Source organism: Heloderma suspectum, chromosome 5, assembly GCF_057233095.1.
Source record: "Heloderma suspectum isolate Gila_16-S chromosome 5, 16-S_ref, whole genome shotgun sequence".
Taxonomy (NCBI): domain Eukaryota; kingdom Metazoa; phylum Chordata; class Lepidosauria; order Squamata; family Helodermatidae; genus Heloderma; species Heloderma suspectum.
The window spans coordinates 3,928,686-3,946,282 of NC_139462.1; the positions used below are offsets into that span (position 1 = coordinate 3,928,686).

The 17,597-nt window shown below is 51.7% G+C and overlaps 1 protein-coding gene across 1 annotated transcript in view; it reads right to left on the minus strand.

The window, feature by feature from the left end:
- Positions 1-17,597, minus strand: part of DYSF (dysferlin) — a 186,796-nt gene that overhangs the window by 25,948 nt on the left and 143,251 nt on the right. Inside the window, exons 43-50 of the mRNA XM_084855234.1 lie at positions 16,976-17,131; positions 15,030-15,121; positions 14,146-14,316; positions 12,851-12,993; positions 7,492-7,631; positions 6,257-6,345; positions 4,827-4,922; positions 3,288-3,429 (exon numbers count right to left, since the gene is read on the minus strand). Coding sequence (XP_084711360.1) covers positions 3,288-3,429; positions 4,827-4,922; positions 6,257-6,345; positions 7,492-7,631; positions 12,851-12,993; positions 14,146-14,316; positions 15,030-15,121; positions 16,976-17,131 — 1,029 coding nt within the window. The remainder of the gene's footprint in view (positions 1-3,287; positions 3,430-4,826; positions 4,923-6,256; positions 6,346-7,491; positions 7,632-12,850; positions 12,994-14,145; positions 14,317-15,029; positions 15,122-16,975; positions 17,132-17,597) is intronic.

Sequence of the window (17,597 nt, forward strand, 5' to 3'; positions counted from 1 at the left end):
TCCTGATGGCTCTGTGCTACCTACAGCGTCAGAGGCCATCTGCCTATGTGCCCCAGTTGCTGGGGAACATGGGCGGGAGGGTGCTGTGGCACTCCTGTCCCGCTTGTGGGTTCCTGGTCAACAGCTGGTTGCCCACCGTGTGAACAGGATGCTGGACGAGATGGACCCTGGGCCGGATCCAGCAGGGCTCTCCTTATGTTCTTAGAGTAAAAGGCAGGTGAACAAGCAGGCAGCAATGGTGAAGAAGGAGAATGGGAAGAGCAACTCCTGGGTGATGTGATTAGTCAGCCCCTGCTGGGATGTGGGCCCTCGGCAGGTGCCCAACCATGCCTACCCTTGGCACCAGCCCTAATCTCCAGATAGGGCAGGAAAAACTCCTGCCTGAATCCCTGCCAGTCAGTGTCAACAATACTAGGCCAGATGGACTAAGGGTCTGACATGGTATAAGGCAGTGTCCTGTGTTCCCAAGAGAGAATCTCAGCCCCCACTAAGCATGTCACTTCACTCTCATCCTCAAGTTCCCCATCAGTAGCATGCAAATAATGCAATAGTGGGGTTGCAGCCAAATCCTACCCAAAGCAGAATTTGGTTCAATGAAGTACCTCATCATGGGGGCGGGGGGTGTCCCAGGCAATCATTGTCCAAGATAAGTGCCACATCCAGCACCTTCCAAGTTGTCTTGGAATTTTGCTCAAAGCAAAGCATCCAGGGCATTTAAGGGGGAGCCCAATGCAACGACCAGGACCCTGGTGAAATTCCTCAGGACGTTTTTCTGTACATCCCCAGGGGCCATACTTAAATTATGCATCATGCTTGCCTCCTGCCTCTCCTGAAAGTAGCTCAGGATGATGTAAACAGTGTCTTCCTCTTTATCCTAGAACAACCCCAGAGACTTGCTTAGGCTGGGGGATTACAATTTGCCTCCTTTCAATGGCTGAGGCAGGATTAGAACCCAAGGCCCACCTCATACAAGTCCACCATTTCCTCCCATTTGGGACTCTCCTGACAGCAAAGGACTAGGAAGATCCAATTTAGCCCAAGGGCACCATCCTAGCAGGAATTTGGAAGTGGGCTGGGTGCTGGCAGCCCTGGCAGCCCAAACTGCAGGGTGCAGTCCTCATAACCAGCTTCCCAGTGTCAAGGTGGGAGAATTGCCTCATTGACTGGAAGACTGGGTGCTTTTCCTCAACAGCTGCCCTGCCCTGCTTGCCTCGAGGCATCATCTTATGCCCCACCTGGTTCACGATGGCCCCATTCAGGCAGGTGGCTTTGTGGCGGTGCAGTTTTCAATCTGAGCGTTTGGGTTTGAACTTCAAGACTGCAATTTTTCTTTTGCTTTCTCACCCCCCCGCCATTTTTTACAGCAAGGAGTAATGAATCTGGACTTCAAACAGCACATGTCAAGATCAAAAGTTGCCAGAGAGGAATGTGTCTCCGGCATCCAGAGCCCGGCTTTTCATTCATTATTTCTACCTTTGCAAAGACCTTTTACAAGCTGTTTATTTTCAGATCCAGCTACGGCAAACACGTGGCTGTTGGGGGGGGGATCAATATCAGCACAGCTGGGTGTGCTTGCTCACAGTCTCTTTAGGGCAACTTTCACTGGTTGGGGGGGGGGGATTGCACACTAGTCCTGCTTAGTGTGAAATGACTTAAGATTCCCTTGGCCTCCATTGGCCACCAGACCAATGAAATTCTGAATTGCGTACCAAATTCAATAGCAAAGTCGATGGACAATAAATCATTGGTATGCTAATTATATATTATGCAAAAGTATGCTAATTGTCTAACTGTGTATTTCTTGAACATTGTAAATCACAGGGAGGTTAGTATGGAAGTAAATTTTGCGCCAGTATATTAAAGTGAAGATGACATCCAGTGCACTCACAAAGCACAGCTGCAAAAATGTCTAACAAGAGGAGTGAAGAGAGAGAGATCTTCCCTCTCCTCCTCCTAGAAGGATATCCGAAGATGCTAGAAACCTTCAATGCTTTCTCCATCAAAGGAAACGGATCTTGCTCAAGCTGCCCAGAACATGCAGGGAAGCAAATCAAACAGGCCAATATTCCTAAGCCTTTTATCGCGGCTTATTTCCAACATCTAAACAGCAGTTCATTCCTTACTGTACTGTTAGTATTTTAGGTTAACTGTTCCTGACTCAAACTGCAGAATGAGGTGGAAACAAGATGGCAGAGACAGGAGATGGTGGAATGGAGGGAGTCGCTCCAGGCTGCAGATGTCTGTGGGCCAAAAGAGACATTACTTCAAATGTGTTCCTGGCAGCTATGTCTTCATTTCATTTCTACGCTAGGTGCAGGGGCCCAATCCAGATCTTAACCCCCGCCAACCCCAATGTTAGAGTCCGGATTGGGGGCCCTGTGCCTAGTCTAGAATAAAAATGAAAAAAAAAAAGATGTAGCTACTAAACACACACTTAGGGCACAATCCTATGCATGTTTAGACAGAGAAAAGGCCTAGAACTCTCAGCATTCCCCCCATGCTGGCTGGGGAATGCTGGGAGTTGTAGGCCTTTTCTCTGTCTAAACATGCATAGGATTGTGCCCTTAAAGTAATGCCTGTTTTGGCCCTGTGTATGGGTGTTTCGGGGGAGGGGGGAGTTACCTTTAGCATTCGTCCCAATCTCCCTTAGGTGCAGGGAACTAGCTGTGCAGCTCTTTGGATCATGGCCTCAGTTTTAGGATATTTGAGGTAGCAATGATGATCTAAGACTAACTTGCCAAACTCAGAATTCCTGTCTTGGTGGAGGTTTCTTTTCTTTTCTTTTTTATATATCAAGCAAGGTATGTCAATGGAAGTATTGTACCAAAAAGTGAAGTAGAGGAATACAAATGGATTCAAATGCTTGCATAATTTTGAAAACATAATTGGTAGCATACAATTTGAGATAGCAAGATTTGCATGGGAATTCTCCTCTTCTCCCCCGCCCCACCCCTTCCACCCCTCAAAGCACATCAGCATTAGACAAGATTCCTTTTGGGAGCTTCCAGATCAAGGGCACCCAGCTCTACCACTCAAAAGGCATTTGTGCAGCTCTTCTGTTTTCCTCAACAGATCTTTTTTTCTGTTAAGAAAAAACATGGAAGAAGTGGTAGGAAAACACTAGAGGGTTACAAATGGAAGACATCATCGTCTGGACGTCCTGTAAAATTCCATGAATGAAGCAGGGCGACTGCATAATAAAAGCCTCATCTGGGAGTACCCTTTAAGCATCTCCATTAGAGATGGGAAACAGCCGGGAGCACACAGGTATTATTGCTGGCACTCACCTTCTTCGCTACATAGCAGACCTGCTCAGCAGGAAGGTAGTCAAAGGGAAAGACAAACCTCCAGTTGAAGTTCCCTTCACCTCCCATTGACCTGTAATGCACGTCGGTCTTCTGCTTGTTCTCCTCATAGCCTGCTAGCCACCTACAAAACAAACAATCAGCACTGGACCACTCAACCACAATCGCGTAAGTGGCGCTGAGGACGAACATCTGCAGAACAGATCGTGCAGATCAGCGTCCAACTGACCGGCAGATTGGAAGAAGTGGCTGCAACTGGCTCAAAACTGCCAAAAAAGCATTTTTTTAAAGGAAGATGCAAAGGTGGAAAAGAAAAGGACACGTTCCTCCTGGCTCTTAAGCCACTTGCAGGGTCAAGGCCTGCACCAGCAGCCCTTGGTGGCAGTTCTCACCACTCTGCCTTCCTCTGCTTTTGTTCTTCATGCTCCTTTGTATTGGGATTAGGGGGCTGTTCTTTCAGCCTGGGGTTGGACTTCACCTGAAGGCCCCACTTGGGACCCACCAGGCCAAACACAGCTTACCAGCCATATAGGGGGGGGGCCTTCCAGGGTCATGGCAACTCCCCTGTTTTTGCCATCCCAAGTGGTAGCAAAAAAGGCAGGTTTATTAAGCCCCTGGTCAGCTTAGAGGCGAGACAAAATGGACTCCTCAAATTCACCACCCCATCTGCAGGCAGCAAAATGGAGAATTGCATAATTTTTCAGGGTGCGGGGGGAAGCAAAATGTTAGGAAACCCTTTAGGGGATTCCAGTTGACTCCAGTAATAGGTGGCCGTCTCTCTCTCTCTCTCTCTCTCTTTTATGTTTGCCAGTGCCTGTAGTGGCCAATGGGCCAGTGGGTATGTCTCGTAAACTGGGTTTGTTTCAGGCGTCAAAGGTTCGGCAGTCCAGGATTAGGGGGAAGTTTTAAAAAACACTGAATGTGCACCCAGATGGTGGTTTGTTCCTTTTCATGCACCCACAGCTTTGGAACATAGGAACTTGGGAAACTGCCTTATCCTGAGTCAGACCCTGGATCCACCTAGCCCAGTCTTATCAACACTGACTGGCAGCAGCGGCAATCCAGGGTTTCAGGCAGGGGTTTTTCCTGATGTACCTGGAGGTGCCGGGGACCGAACCTGGGGCCTTCTGCATGCAAAGCAGGGGCTCCACCACTGAGCTACGGCCCCTCCCCAAATGCTTCGTGCCTTGCTGGGGAGGCACTGAGCAGTTAATAAATGGGAAGGAGGGAGAGACCAAAGAGGTACCAATTAAATGGAGCTGTGCAGATTCATAAGACTTTCTTTAAAAGGCTTATGTTTGCCCTATGTCAGACAGCTCCTTTGGGGTCCTGACTGGTTCTGCCTGAAGCACAGAGCGGATTCATCACCCCACTGAAGTTGGAGTCACCAGCCTCCACCCTGGCTAGCCAATGGCTGTGCTGTCTGGGGATTATGGGAGTTGTGGCCCAACACATCTGGAGGGCACCAGGTTGGGGAAGGCTGCTCTAGGTCTTCTCCCAGGCAGCAGCAGAATTGCCTACCCTTTCACGTAGATGTCGCTCATCTTCTCGCCGGTGATGCTGAGGTCGTCCAGGATGACATCTTTTGCATTCCAGACAATGCAGCGCAAGTAGAACCTGAAACCCAGTGGCCAAGATGGGGATCAATGCATGGACAAAGGGCAGCAGGGAGCCAGGAGAGATCTGCACAGTGAAAGGTGGCTTGCCTCTGCCCAGCGCCCCAGGGACTCCCCCTTTGCATCCCTGCAGATCTCGGTAGCACTGGTGTCAGCTGCTCCCCCGCCTCTCTCCTCCCTACAGCAGAAGCAAGAGGAGGTGCACCTGTCCTCCAGACCACCACAGTGCTGGAAGCAGCAGGGAAGGCCAAACCTGGCCAGCTCCAGCTCACAGCGCCCACCGGGAAGCAGTTCCAGTGGCATCCGTGCAGGGCTGGCCCCCCATTCCCGCAGGGATGTTTTTCCGCCTGGAACTGCTGGCTTCCCAAGGCAGCTCAGCCACCTGCTCTCCTTCCTGTTGCTGGGCCCCACCCTGATCGAGACCAGGCGTTGGCCCCCGTTCACCCTGCCACCGGGGCAGCCACACTGATGCCCTCTTTTTACTGTTGTGGCCAAGGCCTGCAATACCCATAACGCTAGCCATTTGGCCATGGCTTGGCACCATAATGCGCAGGACGGTCCCAGGCACCACTCTCACTTGAGATGTTACGTCAAGACTTCCATGTGACGCAGCTGGTGGTTGACATACTGGACAAGAGACATCCTGTGATAACAGCTCAAGATGAGCTGGAGGGGATGTGCAGGGACACCATCAGCCATCACGGCTAAATAAAACCTCTGTGGTCAGAGGTGATATACCCCTAACTGCCAGATGCCGGGGAAAGCCCAGCGGGGGGGGGGGCTGTCCCCTTCATGCCCCACTTGTGGGCTTCCCAGGAGCCCCCAGCTCACTAGAGTTGGGAAGGAAGGCGATGCTCCGCAGGATGGAGTTTGCTCTGGCCCAGCAGGCTGTTCATCTGTTCTCATGGGGAGCCAGGGACATCTGGGGTGCAGAGCCCCTTTCAGCCCAGGGGCCGAATCCCATGTCAGAGAGGCTCTCGGGGGCCCATTCCAGTGGTGGGCAGGGTAGAAGGGGAGAGGAATTTTTTTAACTGCTTATTTAGCTTAAAGCTCTTCCTGCCAGGAACTAAGCTGCAGGAGAGGCATTTCAGCCTTTGGGAAGGGGGGTGGGGGGATGGCGCAAAAGTCAGGACACCACCAAGCAATTGGTGGTCAGGGGGAAAGGGGTGGGGCCAGGGGGAGGGGGAGGGGGCACAATCCTCTGGAGAACCCTGGAGGGCTGGATTGGGACCCCAGGAGGCCTGGTTTGGGACCCTGGGCTTGAGGTTTGGCCCCCTGGTATATGCAGGCGAGGGAGGGAGGGAGCAGGGACGGGGGGAAGATGTCATCCATCACCTCTTTGCTCTTCGTGGGGTCACATTGAATGGTGGCCCAGGTGGTCCAAGTGATTTTGGAAACAGGTCCACCCACATCTGAAGCTTTCCCTGTAATGAAGGAAAAAGCCATGAGACGGAAAGAGTTCTGGGAACTAACACAGCACTGCTGCCTCCTTACAATCTGCTTCAGGAAATATCCCTGGGAGGATTTGCGAGAGCAGGGGCAAGGGGGCATTCCTTTTGGGAGCCAGCCAGAGGCACATGGGCTATTTCTGGAAAGAGTTGGGCCTGGGGAAGGAGAGGGAAGAACAGCATGAGCTTGGATTTCCCAGCTGCTCTCTGCTGTGGGGGATTAAGTGGTGCTTTGGGTTTGATAAATGATAATGCTGTGTGGTGTCAATGCAAGAAAGAACACCAAAGAAACTCTGGATTTCATCTCTCAAGGATGCAGAAAGAAGTCTAGTAAATGTTACATTTATGTTCTGTCCTTCCTCTAAGGAGCTCAAAGGGGCATACGGAATTCCTCCTGTTTTATTCTCACAGCAACCCTGTGAGGTTGGTTAGGTTGAGAGTTCGCGACTGGACCAAGATAACCCAGGAAGCTTTGCAGCTGAGCAGGGATTAGAACCAGTGCCTTCCTAGTCTATGTCTGATGCTCTAGCCACTAGGCTGTGCTCGCTCACTCACTCGCTCGCACTCGCTCTCTTCTACTTTTCCCCTGCGATGTATTAATACTGAGAGTTTTCTCCAACCCATTTTCAGTTCAGTTTTACTGATCTCGTTTACTTGCATCCGAGGACCTCTGGATGACACACAAAGGGTTCTCTCATTTCAGCCACAAAACAATCCTGTGAGGTAGGTTTGGTTGAGAGTTAACAACCGGCCAAAGATTGCATAGTAAGCTACATGGCTGAGTGGGGACCTGAGCCCCACTTTCAAAAGCAAGTTGCTAGCCCTTATGATTGCAAAGACAAGCTCGACACTATATGATCAATCCCTGGTTGAATTTCAGAAGCCGGGGGGGGGGGGTATACATCATATCCCATCATCAGAGGCCTTCAGTGCCTCTGGCAAAAGCAGAATGACCCACACAAGACAAGCACATTACACAAACCAACTCTTCTAAGGTGCTCTTATTATTATTATTTAGCATCAACACAGCCCTGATGCTGAAAGGTCTCCCGATGATGCTCCTCCTTCGGGAGCAGGAGACGCTTCCGCAGGCCCCGCCAACGCATCCATTCCTTGCCTTACCTGCTCGATGTCTGGCTGCAGGGGACTGTACAGCCGCCTCGTCTCAACGTGCTCAGGAACCAGGCCTTGCTTCTGCAACGCATGCAAAGCCAGCCTCTCTTCCACAGGCCCCAGGTGCGGGTTGGGGGCTTTGCCATCCTCTAAACCAAGGGAAAGGAGAGTGGCAGCACAACCAGGCCAACCAGTCTGGCTCATGCCCATCAACAAGGGCAGCACAAAGAAGTGTAGGGGATGCGTCTGAGCCCCCAAAGAGCCCCCACACACACACTGTCGCCTGCTTCTTGCTTACTGCACACACCCAGACTAGGATGTCAAATATTCCAGTGGGAGGGGGGGCGCAGAAATAGACCATCTGTTTGGGCTGGCACGGCAGAGACCTCCCCCTGCTGACACATCCCCCTTACATCATCTCACCACACGCCCGTCACTCCTACAGCCACATTTAGCTTTAGCGTGTGGCTCCACACTTTCTGAGCATTGTCCAGTGACCTGCCTCTCTCCAGAGCATTCTCCCTGGTGGCTAGTGTTTGAGCATGCGCAGTGACTTTCTGCCTTTCGCATGCACAGTGACGTCTGTGGCATCCATTCTGTGTGTGTGCACTGCGCATGCTCCAAATTATTGCAATGGGCAGCAGGCAAAGGCTGTTCCAAAAATGGGCAGGCTACGCTTCTGAAAGCTCTGGGGCCAAACTCCTTGGCTCAAGGAGCAGCATGCTTAACTGGAGTCTCAGGGTGGCTGTATAGGGTGATGGAGGCCACACAGCTTTTCTTCCAACACAGAATCAAATCTGAAAGCATCCACCTGCTTGGACCAAGGTAGGACACTATTCTTCAGTTCAGTTCGATGCTATGCAATTGTAATGAATTGCTTAAGTTGTTAGGGTCTTTGCAATGGGGAAGGATGTGGGGGGGACTAGATCTAGCTGGCTCCACCTACTGTGACCCCTTGGTTGCACCTATAGTTAGCTGCTCTGCCCTCCACCCCGCCAGCCTCAATAGGCACCAGCTGCCTCTGGGGGGGAGGGGGCAGGATGAGGAAGCAGGGGGAAAGCAAAAGCAGAAACCAGGACTGCACTGTCTTTGGAGCCGAACAAAAGAAATCACCCATGCAAATTCTCAGACTTTAAATCTAGTTGCAAAGGTGGGGAGGGAGGGGAGGGGGGGACAGAAGGAGGAAGCAGTGGAAGAGGGAGGCACCAGGTGGGTGGAGGAGAGTGGTTTCTTCCAGGCTTTCAAGTATGAAAAGCTAAGGACCCAGCCTTGCAGATTGAGCGAATGCGCAAGAAGCAAAGCAACAGCGGCAAAGACTTCCAGGATGCCAGCCGGCCTGCTGAGGGGGAAATTTCTTTTCTGATCCCCAAGTGGGCTGATCAGTTAGACCCTCAGTGTGGGAAAGAAACCCATCCACCAAATTCCCAGAAAGGAACTCTGACTGGGGTGCCAGACTGCACCACGTCACACCCTGGGTGCTTCCAGATGGAGCGCTACCAATCAAAAGACATTGTGCAGCAATTCCCTCTTTTCCTCCTGAACGGACTTTTTTGTGTTAAGAAGGAAGGTGGAAGAAGCAGTGGAAAGACACGGGAGGGTTACAAAGGGAAGGTGATGATGTCTGCCCCCAACCCCTGTAAAATTCCATGGATGAGGCCAGGAGGTTGCATGAGAGACGCCTCCTCTGAGAGAAGCCCAGCCCCCAGCGGAGTCCCTGGGAGGACCCCTCAGCCCAATGGCATAGCACCTGCCCCAGGTCCAATGCCCAGCTCTTCCGGCATCAGAGCTTCCAGCCTGAGACCTGGAGAGATCCTGCCAGTCACAGTAGCCGACACCGGCTAGATGAACTCACGATGTGACTTGCCATGAGGCAGCCGCTGCCACTGCTTAGAAGGTGCCCCCCATAAGTGGGCGAGATCAGGCTGCCCTGAACTCAGCCTTCCGCCCTTCGCAATGGGCTCTTTGTCTATGGCAGCTGTTGTGCTGCACAGAGGTGAGTCAGCCCAGCCCGGCTTGGCCCCCTGCTCCTGACAGAACTTTGGAGTGGTCCCAAGTCTTCCGAACTCAGCTTGGGGCTTGGGGCCAGCAAGCATGTATGGCAGCTGGCTGGGGCATGCTGGGCATTGCAGTGCAACACATCTGGAGGGCCCCAGGTTGGGGAAAGCTGGCAGACGGACATCGCAGAAACCACCCCCTGGAAAAACACCCCTCCCTCTCTTCCCAACCCCCCGCCCCCCACCCGCCCACCCACCCCCCGCCGCCTGCACAGCACCAGTGTGGGGCTGATGAAACCAAGATGCAGCCATGAGGCTTGTAAAAGGCCTCTGTGCTCTTGGCTGGCGTAGATTCTCTTTAGGCCCCACCAGGTTCAGCTCCAGCACAGCTGCTTCCCAGACCCCCTCCCACCCCACTCCCAAGGTCAAAGCCCAAGCGGTGTTCTGAGCTTGAAGAGGTTTCTTCTAGGAAGGGGAACAGCTGCGTTCAGACTCACACCAGGGGGGCACAACGTAAGAACTGGGAGTTGCCCAGGACTGGAGAGCAGAAAGTGGTTGCAGGGAGCTCGCTTCCCCCTTGCGCCCAGGAAGAGCCCTCGCTCCAAGTGCCCGTAGCCCCGAGGCTGCAGGAGGAAGGGGAAAGGATGCTCTGGCCCCGTCCATCGGCCTCAGGAACACCAGGCTCAGTCCAGCAAGGACAGCAGCAAGCAAAGATCAGCCTGGCCCTACCTACGTGCATTTCTATGCCCGCTTCCAGCTCGCCCCCTTGTGCTGGCCTTCAAGGCTGGTTGCCTTCTCTTCCATTCCATTCCCCTCCGCTCCCCTCCCCTCCCCTCCCCTGTGCGTCTTGCCATTTTAGTTTGTAAGCCTGATGACAAGGCCTCTCTCTCCCTCTTTTCATGGATGTGAGCCGCTCTGGCAAACAAGAATTGTCTGGAAAGCGGGATAGAATTCAGTAAGTAAATGAACCAAACTGAAGCCACACTTAGCTGGGCACATCCCGAATGCAAGAAGCGGCAGCAGACCAAGCCGGACCTTGGGTCCATCTGTGCCAGTATTGCCAGCCCTGGCTGGCAGCAGCTGGCCAAGGTGCAAAGCCCAGGGCATTCCCGCCACCTGCCGCCGGATTCCTTTAACTAGAGACCGGGGGGCAGGGAGAACTGTCCTGCCACTCCTGCTCCTCCTCCTCACCACCATCATTGTCTGAGCCAGAGCAAAAGGCGAGGGAACAAGCAGGTTGCAAGGGAGAACAGGAGAAGCAGCTCCTGGGGCGTGGGCCTCAGCAGGCGCCCAGCCATGCCTACCCTTGACACCAGCCTTGGTGGAGAACATAGGAAGCTGCCTTATGCTGAGACAGACCATCAGAGACACACCATGCGAATCAGCAAACCCCAAGCGCACCAACCCTCCCCAAGTTCCGCCTCGAAGTTCGTTCTGACTCAAGTCCGTATCAGATCGCGAGCTTCATTTCTTTCCTTTTTGCGTGAAAGTCCATACACATTTTCCTGCCTGTTTTTCCAAATGTACGTAGCCATGGTGCACATCTTTGAAATATATGCCTTCTTCTCCCATTGACTGAAGCGTATTTGTGTGCTTCTTTCAAAAGCACGCACTTTTTTATGTGCATGTTTCAAACGTAAGCATGCTGTCGAATGCATTTGGGGGACTCACATTGCAAGCTCGGAAATTATGGACTTTGACCACAGATTGTGCTTGAGCCCATGCTTGGTACAGAAGGTGCAAACTAGGTATAAAGCCTGATCAAAAATGAACTGAAACAAATTTCTTAGTCGGCGCTGACTGGCAGCGTGACTCCCCAGGGTTTCAGGCAGGAATTTTCCCAGCCCCACCTGGAGATCCCACAGGAGATTGACCCTGGGACCTCCTGCATGCAAAGCACTTGCTCTTGGTCCCAGTTCATTCGGTTCTGAATTCTATGGGCCAGCCCTGCCATGCATGGCCTCACGCGAGGGCTGCCAGACTGTGGGGGTTTGCACGTGTGAGCCATCACAGGTCAGGACCTTCACACCAACCCCATGCCCATCCACAGAGTCAATTCACACATTCAGCTGACAGTCCTCAAATCCCTTTTCACACAGCAAACCCACACAAAGAATGCACAGAGGGGGGCAGGCTGGGCCCAGGCGGACCTCCCCGCCTACCTCTGAAGGTTGAAACTGAGCCAGGAGGCAGTCAGAGGCCAGGCATGAAGCTACACACACACACACACACACACACCATGCAATCATCTTGTATTGTCTGGCGGAGTGAAAAGGGCTCAAGTGTTGGGAGATTAAGTGATGTACATGCTTATGTGTACGGAACCTGTGGTTCTTTGAGGTTTGCCAGTTTCACGGTAAATATGAGCCAAAAACGCAGTAACTCTGGAGTCAAGTGGGAGAATCACACAATCAGTATCTGGAAATACTGTAATACCCATTCACACTGGCTCCATTTGCCATGCTGTGGTGGGCCAGGAAGCAAAAACCTGCTATCTTTGGAAGCTGCCCAACTCTACCTGGCTCAGTGCAGTGGCTGAGACTGACCGACAGAGGCAGCCCTTGGTCCGAGTCTGACCTTTGCCATGCCTATATGCAAGCCTCCCCCTCCCTCCCTCTCCTGCTCTCTCCCTTTCAACTTCTCCCCTCCAGTCTGCAATATAAACATTATCATCGTCGTCGTCGTCGTCCATACAAATTAAAGGCTAACAATCCCTTTGTGGCCTGCAGTCTTTGGCTTCTTGATTACATGAGCTGGCTCAGTGACCCCAGCACCCCTTGAGTCTATGTGACCCTGCTGGATGAGACAGGGAACACATGTAAAAGAGCAGTAAAAATCCACAATGAACGCAAAGCCTGCGTTTCACTGGGAAAGAGTGTAAATGTGGACTCCGGCTGCAAAGAGACGCTCCATCACTTGCTCCTCCTGGGGCATGGGCATTGTTGTTATCCTGATAGCTCAGTCCATGTGATGATGTCTCTCTCTGCTGGCCAGAATCTACAAATACAAGGCTCGGCCACCCACATAACCCCAAGGCATGGATCGCAGAAATCGGCATGGCCAAAACTATCCCAAGGAGATGGGAAAACTGTCTAAAACATGCTCTTCGGCATGTGGAACAGAATCCTGGTCACCTCCCAACTGAGAAGCAATCCCTCCTGTGGTGGGGACAGCAGGGGGTCAGTTGCAGCTTCCTCCTGCAGGAGAGGAGTGTCGGGACCTGCTGGGGATAGAACTAGGACCCCCACGCAGACCTTGGTGCAGAGCTGCCCCACGTGGTGGTGGGAACACTTCAAGCTGGACTTCAGATCATGTAAAAGCTGAAGAGATAACAATGGATAAGGCTGGCAGGGGTTTGGGTTTTGTTTGTTTACCAAAGTCCGAGAGGCTATAGCTTTGATCACCAAAGATGATTCGGTCAGGCTTGTACGCTGGAGGTTTGCAGTTGCGTTGCACAGAGAAGTAGTGCAGCAGCTGAGAGGGTCGCAGCTGATCTCTCCACTGGTTTGGGCCAGACCTGAAGGCGTAAAATAGACAAAATGAAACAGAAGCAAGACCATAGGGAAGTGTTTGCCTACCCTAGCCTTTCGGCTGAAGGCGGATCACTTTTAACATGCACTGCTTCAGTTAAAAACAACAACATTGCAATATTCTTGCACAGCTGCCCTTTGTTTCAGTGGGTCTTGAGCAGGAGAACTTCCCACTGGATTGTGCCCCCCTATTTGTACTGCTCTGTAATTGCTGATGTTGTACGTTGTGGTGGATTGGCACATCAGCTTATTTTACGTGTCAGCAATTCACGTATTGTGTTATTTTATATGTCGTCATATTCTTTTGTATGTCATCACTTTCGACTGAGGAAGAAGAGTGTGATCAAATAAACTGGAAACAGTGCACATTAAAATGCTCTGTCAACCATTTTGATATGTATTGAATCTGGCTAGATTCAGACATGGTCGGACCCCTGGACTCCAACTGTGGCTCCTGGTTCAGCTGAGGCTTCCGCTCCTAGGAGCTATACAAGTGAGCAAGTGTGAGGGGCCCACTTATAGCCTCGGGCCAGGGGCTATCCAGAACTGAACCCACTGTGGGCCTTGAACTGATGGCCTGCGGGGTGTCAGGCAGGGATTCAAATTGTGCACAGCGCCCACCTCTGGTTGAAGGAGGGAACTGCAGAGAGGCCCGCCTCCTGGCACCAATAGCCTGGCGCAGGTCAGGTGGCTTCTATAAATGCTATAAAAGGTTTGAGTAACTGGGAGACTTATGGAGCTCAATCAGACCACTGGTGATCCAACTACTGAGCACCACTGATGTAGTGATGTCCACCAGTTTGAATGGTTTTAAAGGGGGATTGGACCAATTCCTGGAGGAGAAGGCTACTAGTTCTGATGGCTATGTGCTACCTCCAGTACCAGAGGCAATATACCTATGCACACCAGTTGCTGTGGAACATGGGCAGGAGGGTGCTGTTGCACTCATGTCCTGCTTGTGGGCTTCCCACAGGAAACGGGTTGGCCATTGTGTGAACAGAATGCTGGACTAGGTGGACCCTTGGCCTGATCCAGCAGGGCTCTTCTCATATTCTTATGATCTTAATGCCCTTTAGTTCACAGCAATTAGGGCCTGGGAGAACAGAAGACACAAGTTCAAGTCCCGCTAAAGCACCCACTTGCAGTATGTCTGGGGCAAACCACAGCGGGCCCCAAATCTGGAGAGGAACCGATTCTCCAGGTCAATGGTAGTCTCCCCAATCTTCTCATCTTTGGACAAAAGGTCGTAGTCATAGAGAGTGATCTTCAGATCCTTCTCCAAGGGCAACGTGCAGGTCAGCTCAAACATCCTACAGAGAGGCAGAAACACTTAGTTACTCTGAAGCACCCTGAACCATGGCAGAGTAGAGGTTGCTGCGCTTGCTTAGCCATCAAAACTCAGCTTCTCCCATGCCATCAAAATGGCACAGAGGAATCGTTTACAGCTGGGGTGGGCAGAAAGTAGATGTTTGGGACTTCAACTCCCAGAAGCCCCTGCCAGCATGGCCAATGGTCAGGAATGCTTGGCGCTGAAGTCCAGATGTCTGGAGATCTACTTTCTGCCCACCCCTCGTTTACAGGACCTGGGAAGTGGCTATTTTATGGTTAACGTTACTCCTTTTGTGAGGACCCAGGAATTCCCAGTATTGGATTCCCATGTGGGAATTTTGTACGGCCAAAATGACAGCAGCTGCAATGCTGCAGCCAAATGTCTTGGAGATCCATGGGACACTTTGTTAGTCTTCCAGAAGATAGTACAGTCCTTTTCCATGTGCAACAGGACCTCTGGCATCCCACAGCTAAGAAGGGTGTGAATTCCATTCCGGATACATTCTGGATACATTATAGGCTATAGCAGCTCTGGGGAGCTGGAAGAAGCCCCATAGCGACCACAGACACTGTTTTTCACCCACCTGATCTAATAGTTTCCTATCAGGAACATCTCACCACCACCACCACCACCCCCACACACAGAGACACACTAGTCTCCACAGCTGTGTCTGGAACTCAAGTGAACTCTTACTTTCCAAAGACTGGCTCCAGTGTGCATGGGATATAATGATCCTGATCATTTATGGATTTCTTCCCCACAGAAATCTTCACATACGGGTCACACTGCAAAGGAGAAAGATGGACAGACAAGGTGGGCTCTCTGCACTAATTAACCTTTATTACAGGTGCAGGAAAGGGAAAGTGACAGTGAGAGCAACAGCACAGGCTGAACTGGACAGCCAAGGGATCTCAAGTAGAGGGACAAGCTGGGCCAGCTAAACCTGGAGTTTTTACACTCTGCATCAGCTGCAGTCCTCTCTATGGAACCAGAACCAGAGTCTTCCTATCCACCCTGAAGCAGCCTCTTCATTGGCGACTAGTCCGGATGGCTATAGGCTACCTCCACTACCAGAGGCCGGATGCCTATGCACACCAGTTGCTGGGGAACATGGGTGGGAGGGTGCTGTTGTGCTCATGCCCTGCTTGTGGGTTCCCGGTCAACAGCTGGTTGGCCACTGTGTGAACAGAATCGGAGCCCTCAGACTGATCCAGCAGGGCTCTTCTGATGTTCTCTTCCAGGACATCTTCCCCTGGAATCCCACCCCCCTGCCCCCACAGGACAGAGGGAATCCCACAATACAGACTGTGCAACTTCCACTGGTTCCACAGTCACTCCTTTAAATTGTGTAGATGGGATGAGAAGTGGGTTGGTTGAAGTGCCACAGCCCACAAACTGTAGGGCTCAGTCAGGGGTGCAGCTCAGTAATTTTAGATTCTGGACTTAATGTCATGCCATGACAGGGTCATCAGTTGTGCAGCACACAACCATGTCTCTTCTCCGTCTCACCACCACAACCACCCCCTGGCCATTCCAGGCTTTATGACTGATTCTGCATTCCTCATATGTTGAAGCCAAAATAAAACAAAACGTTTGACAACCCTGAAGAAAGAAAGAAAGAAAGAAAGAAAGAAAGAAAGAAAGAAAGAAAGAAAGAAAGACTCTGAGCATGTGCAGTTTCACCTTTCAGTGCACTTAAATCACAGCACCATCATTACTACGGGAATAAAATGGTGTTTGTTTCTGCTGCCCTGATGCTAAACACATTTCCCTGAGAATAAGTGCTATTTATTATTAGTTTTTGTAGAAAAGGATAACATATATTGAACGTAATGACAATAAAATGAGTACCTGTAGCCATGAACATGCCCAGATGCCCACCCCCTAAACAGTTCTTTTTAAAAGTCAACACAAATCAACAGATGCCGTGGTGAGCTGCTTCCAGGCTGGTGGGCCCTGGGCATACCGATGGCAGCCCAGGGGCAGATGGGCCTGTTGCCACTGTCCCCATCACCTGCCACTCTGGGTGGCCACTGGGGGACTGGGCTGAGGGGCCCTGGACTTCAGCCCTGGCTGCCCCACTGGGCTCAGGCAGAAGTACTGCATGTCCGTGACATCCCCAATGTAAGCCCCATAGAGGCGTACTCTTTGGGGACAACTGAGCTACCTGCCATGGAGGCGCAAGACTTAGCATCTCCCCTATAGAAGGGGGGCAGGAATTCCTGTCCTTTGAAATAAAGTCAGGAACAGGATCTGCAGAAATACACCCAAGCTCTGTCTTTAACATTTCAGGCACTGCCTCCCCTCAAAGCTCTTTCCATGCATTTCCTCTGAGCTCTGCTGATCTGGAGTTGAAGGAGAGGAGTGAAAAAGCTCGAAGCATCTGAGTACATTTAGCCACAGGCTGCCCACACCACTGGGCTGGGGAGATTGAGATTCTAACTTAGCCATCTAGTCAACTTAGCCAACTTTTTCTTTTACTGCTAACAAAAATTCAGTAACAGAATGAGTTTCCAAGGAGGGAAAGGGGGGATGGATTCCCTCTGCAGCAGTTTTTCAAACACAATTCAGTCAAAAATCAGTCCTGACCAGATAGCTTTAAACGTAATTCCCATCCCCTGCAACCCTCAAAGTCTTACCTTTCCGTTCGAGTCCTTGGGCTGCAGATCAAAGGCACGGATGATGTAAATGCGGACAAGGCATTCCTGGGGGCCTCTGGCCGGAAGCTGGTGGAACTGGCGAGGAGGGACCGGCACAGCCGGGTCATCAGGCAGAGGGTAAATCTTGAAGGAGCCCTGCAGGGAGAGTGGGGAGCCACAGAAGGCTTCCATCAGCCAACGCCTGCTGACCCCTGCCACTCCTTCCACAGCCACACACAAAACCAATGGCTGAAACACAGACTTGGCTCATGCACTGCAGCCACATACAGTATGTGGGGCATGACGCGGCTGCCATAAGCTGGCAGGTTGGTGCTGGCATGGCCATGTCACTGGTAACCAGCACCACCCTAGAACAATGGGTGTCCCTCAGCTCTACTACCCAAGTGCAGAAACGGGTAGTGGGTGTAACATTCAGCATCGTGGGGGTCTCAGCTTTCATGCTGAAGGAAACAAAAAAGAAGAAGAAACCGTTTTCACCCTCTTCTGGCAATGACATATTGAGCCACCCTACAAAGCACACAGACAACAGCACCACAGAGGCTTTTTCACTGACAGGTTTCACAGGTCCTGAAGTGCTGAACTCTTAAAAGCTGGCAGTGGC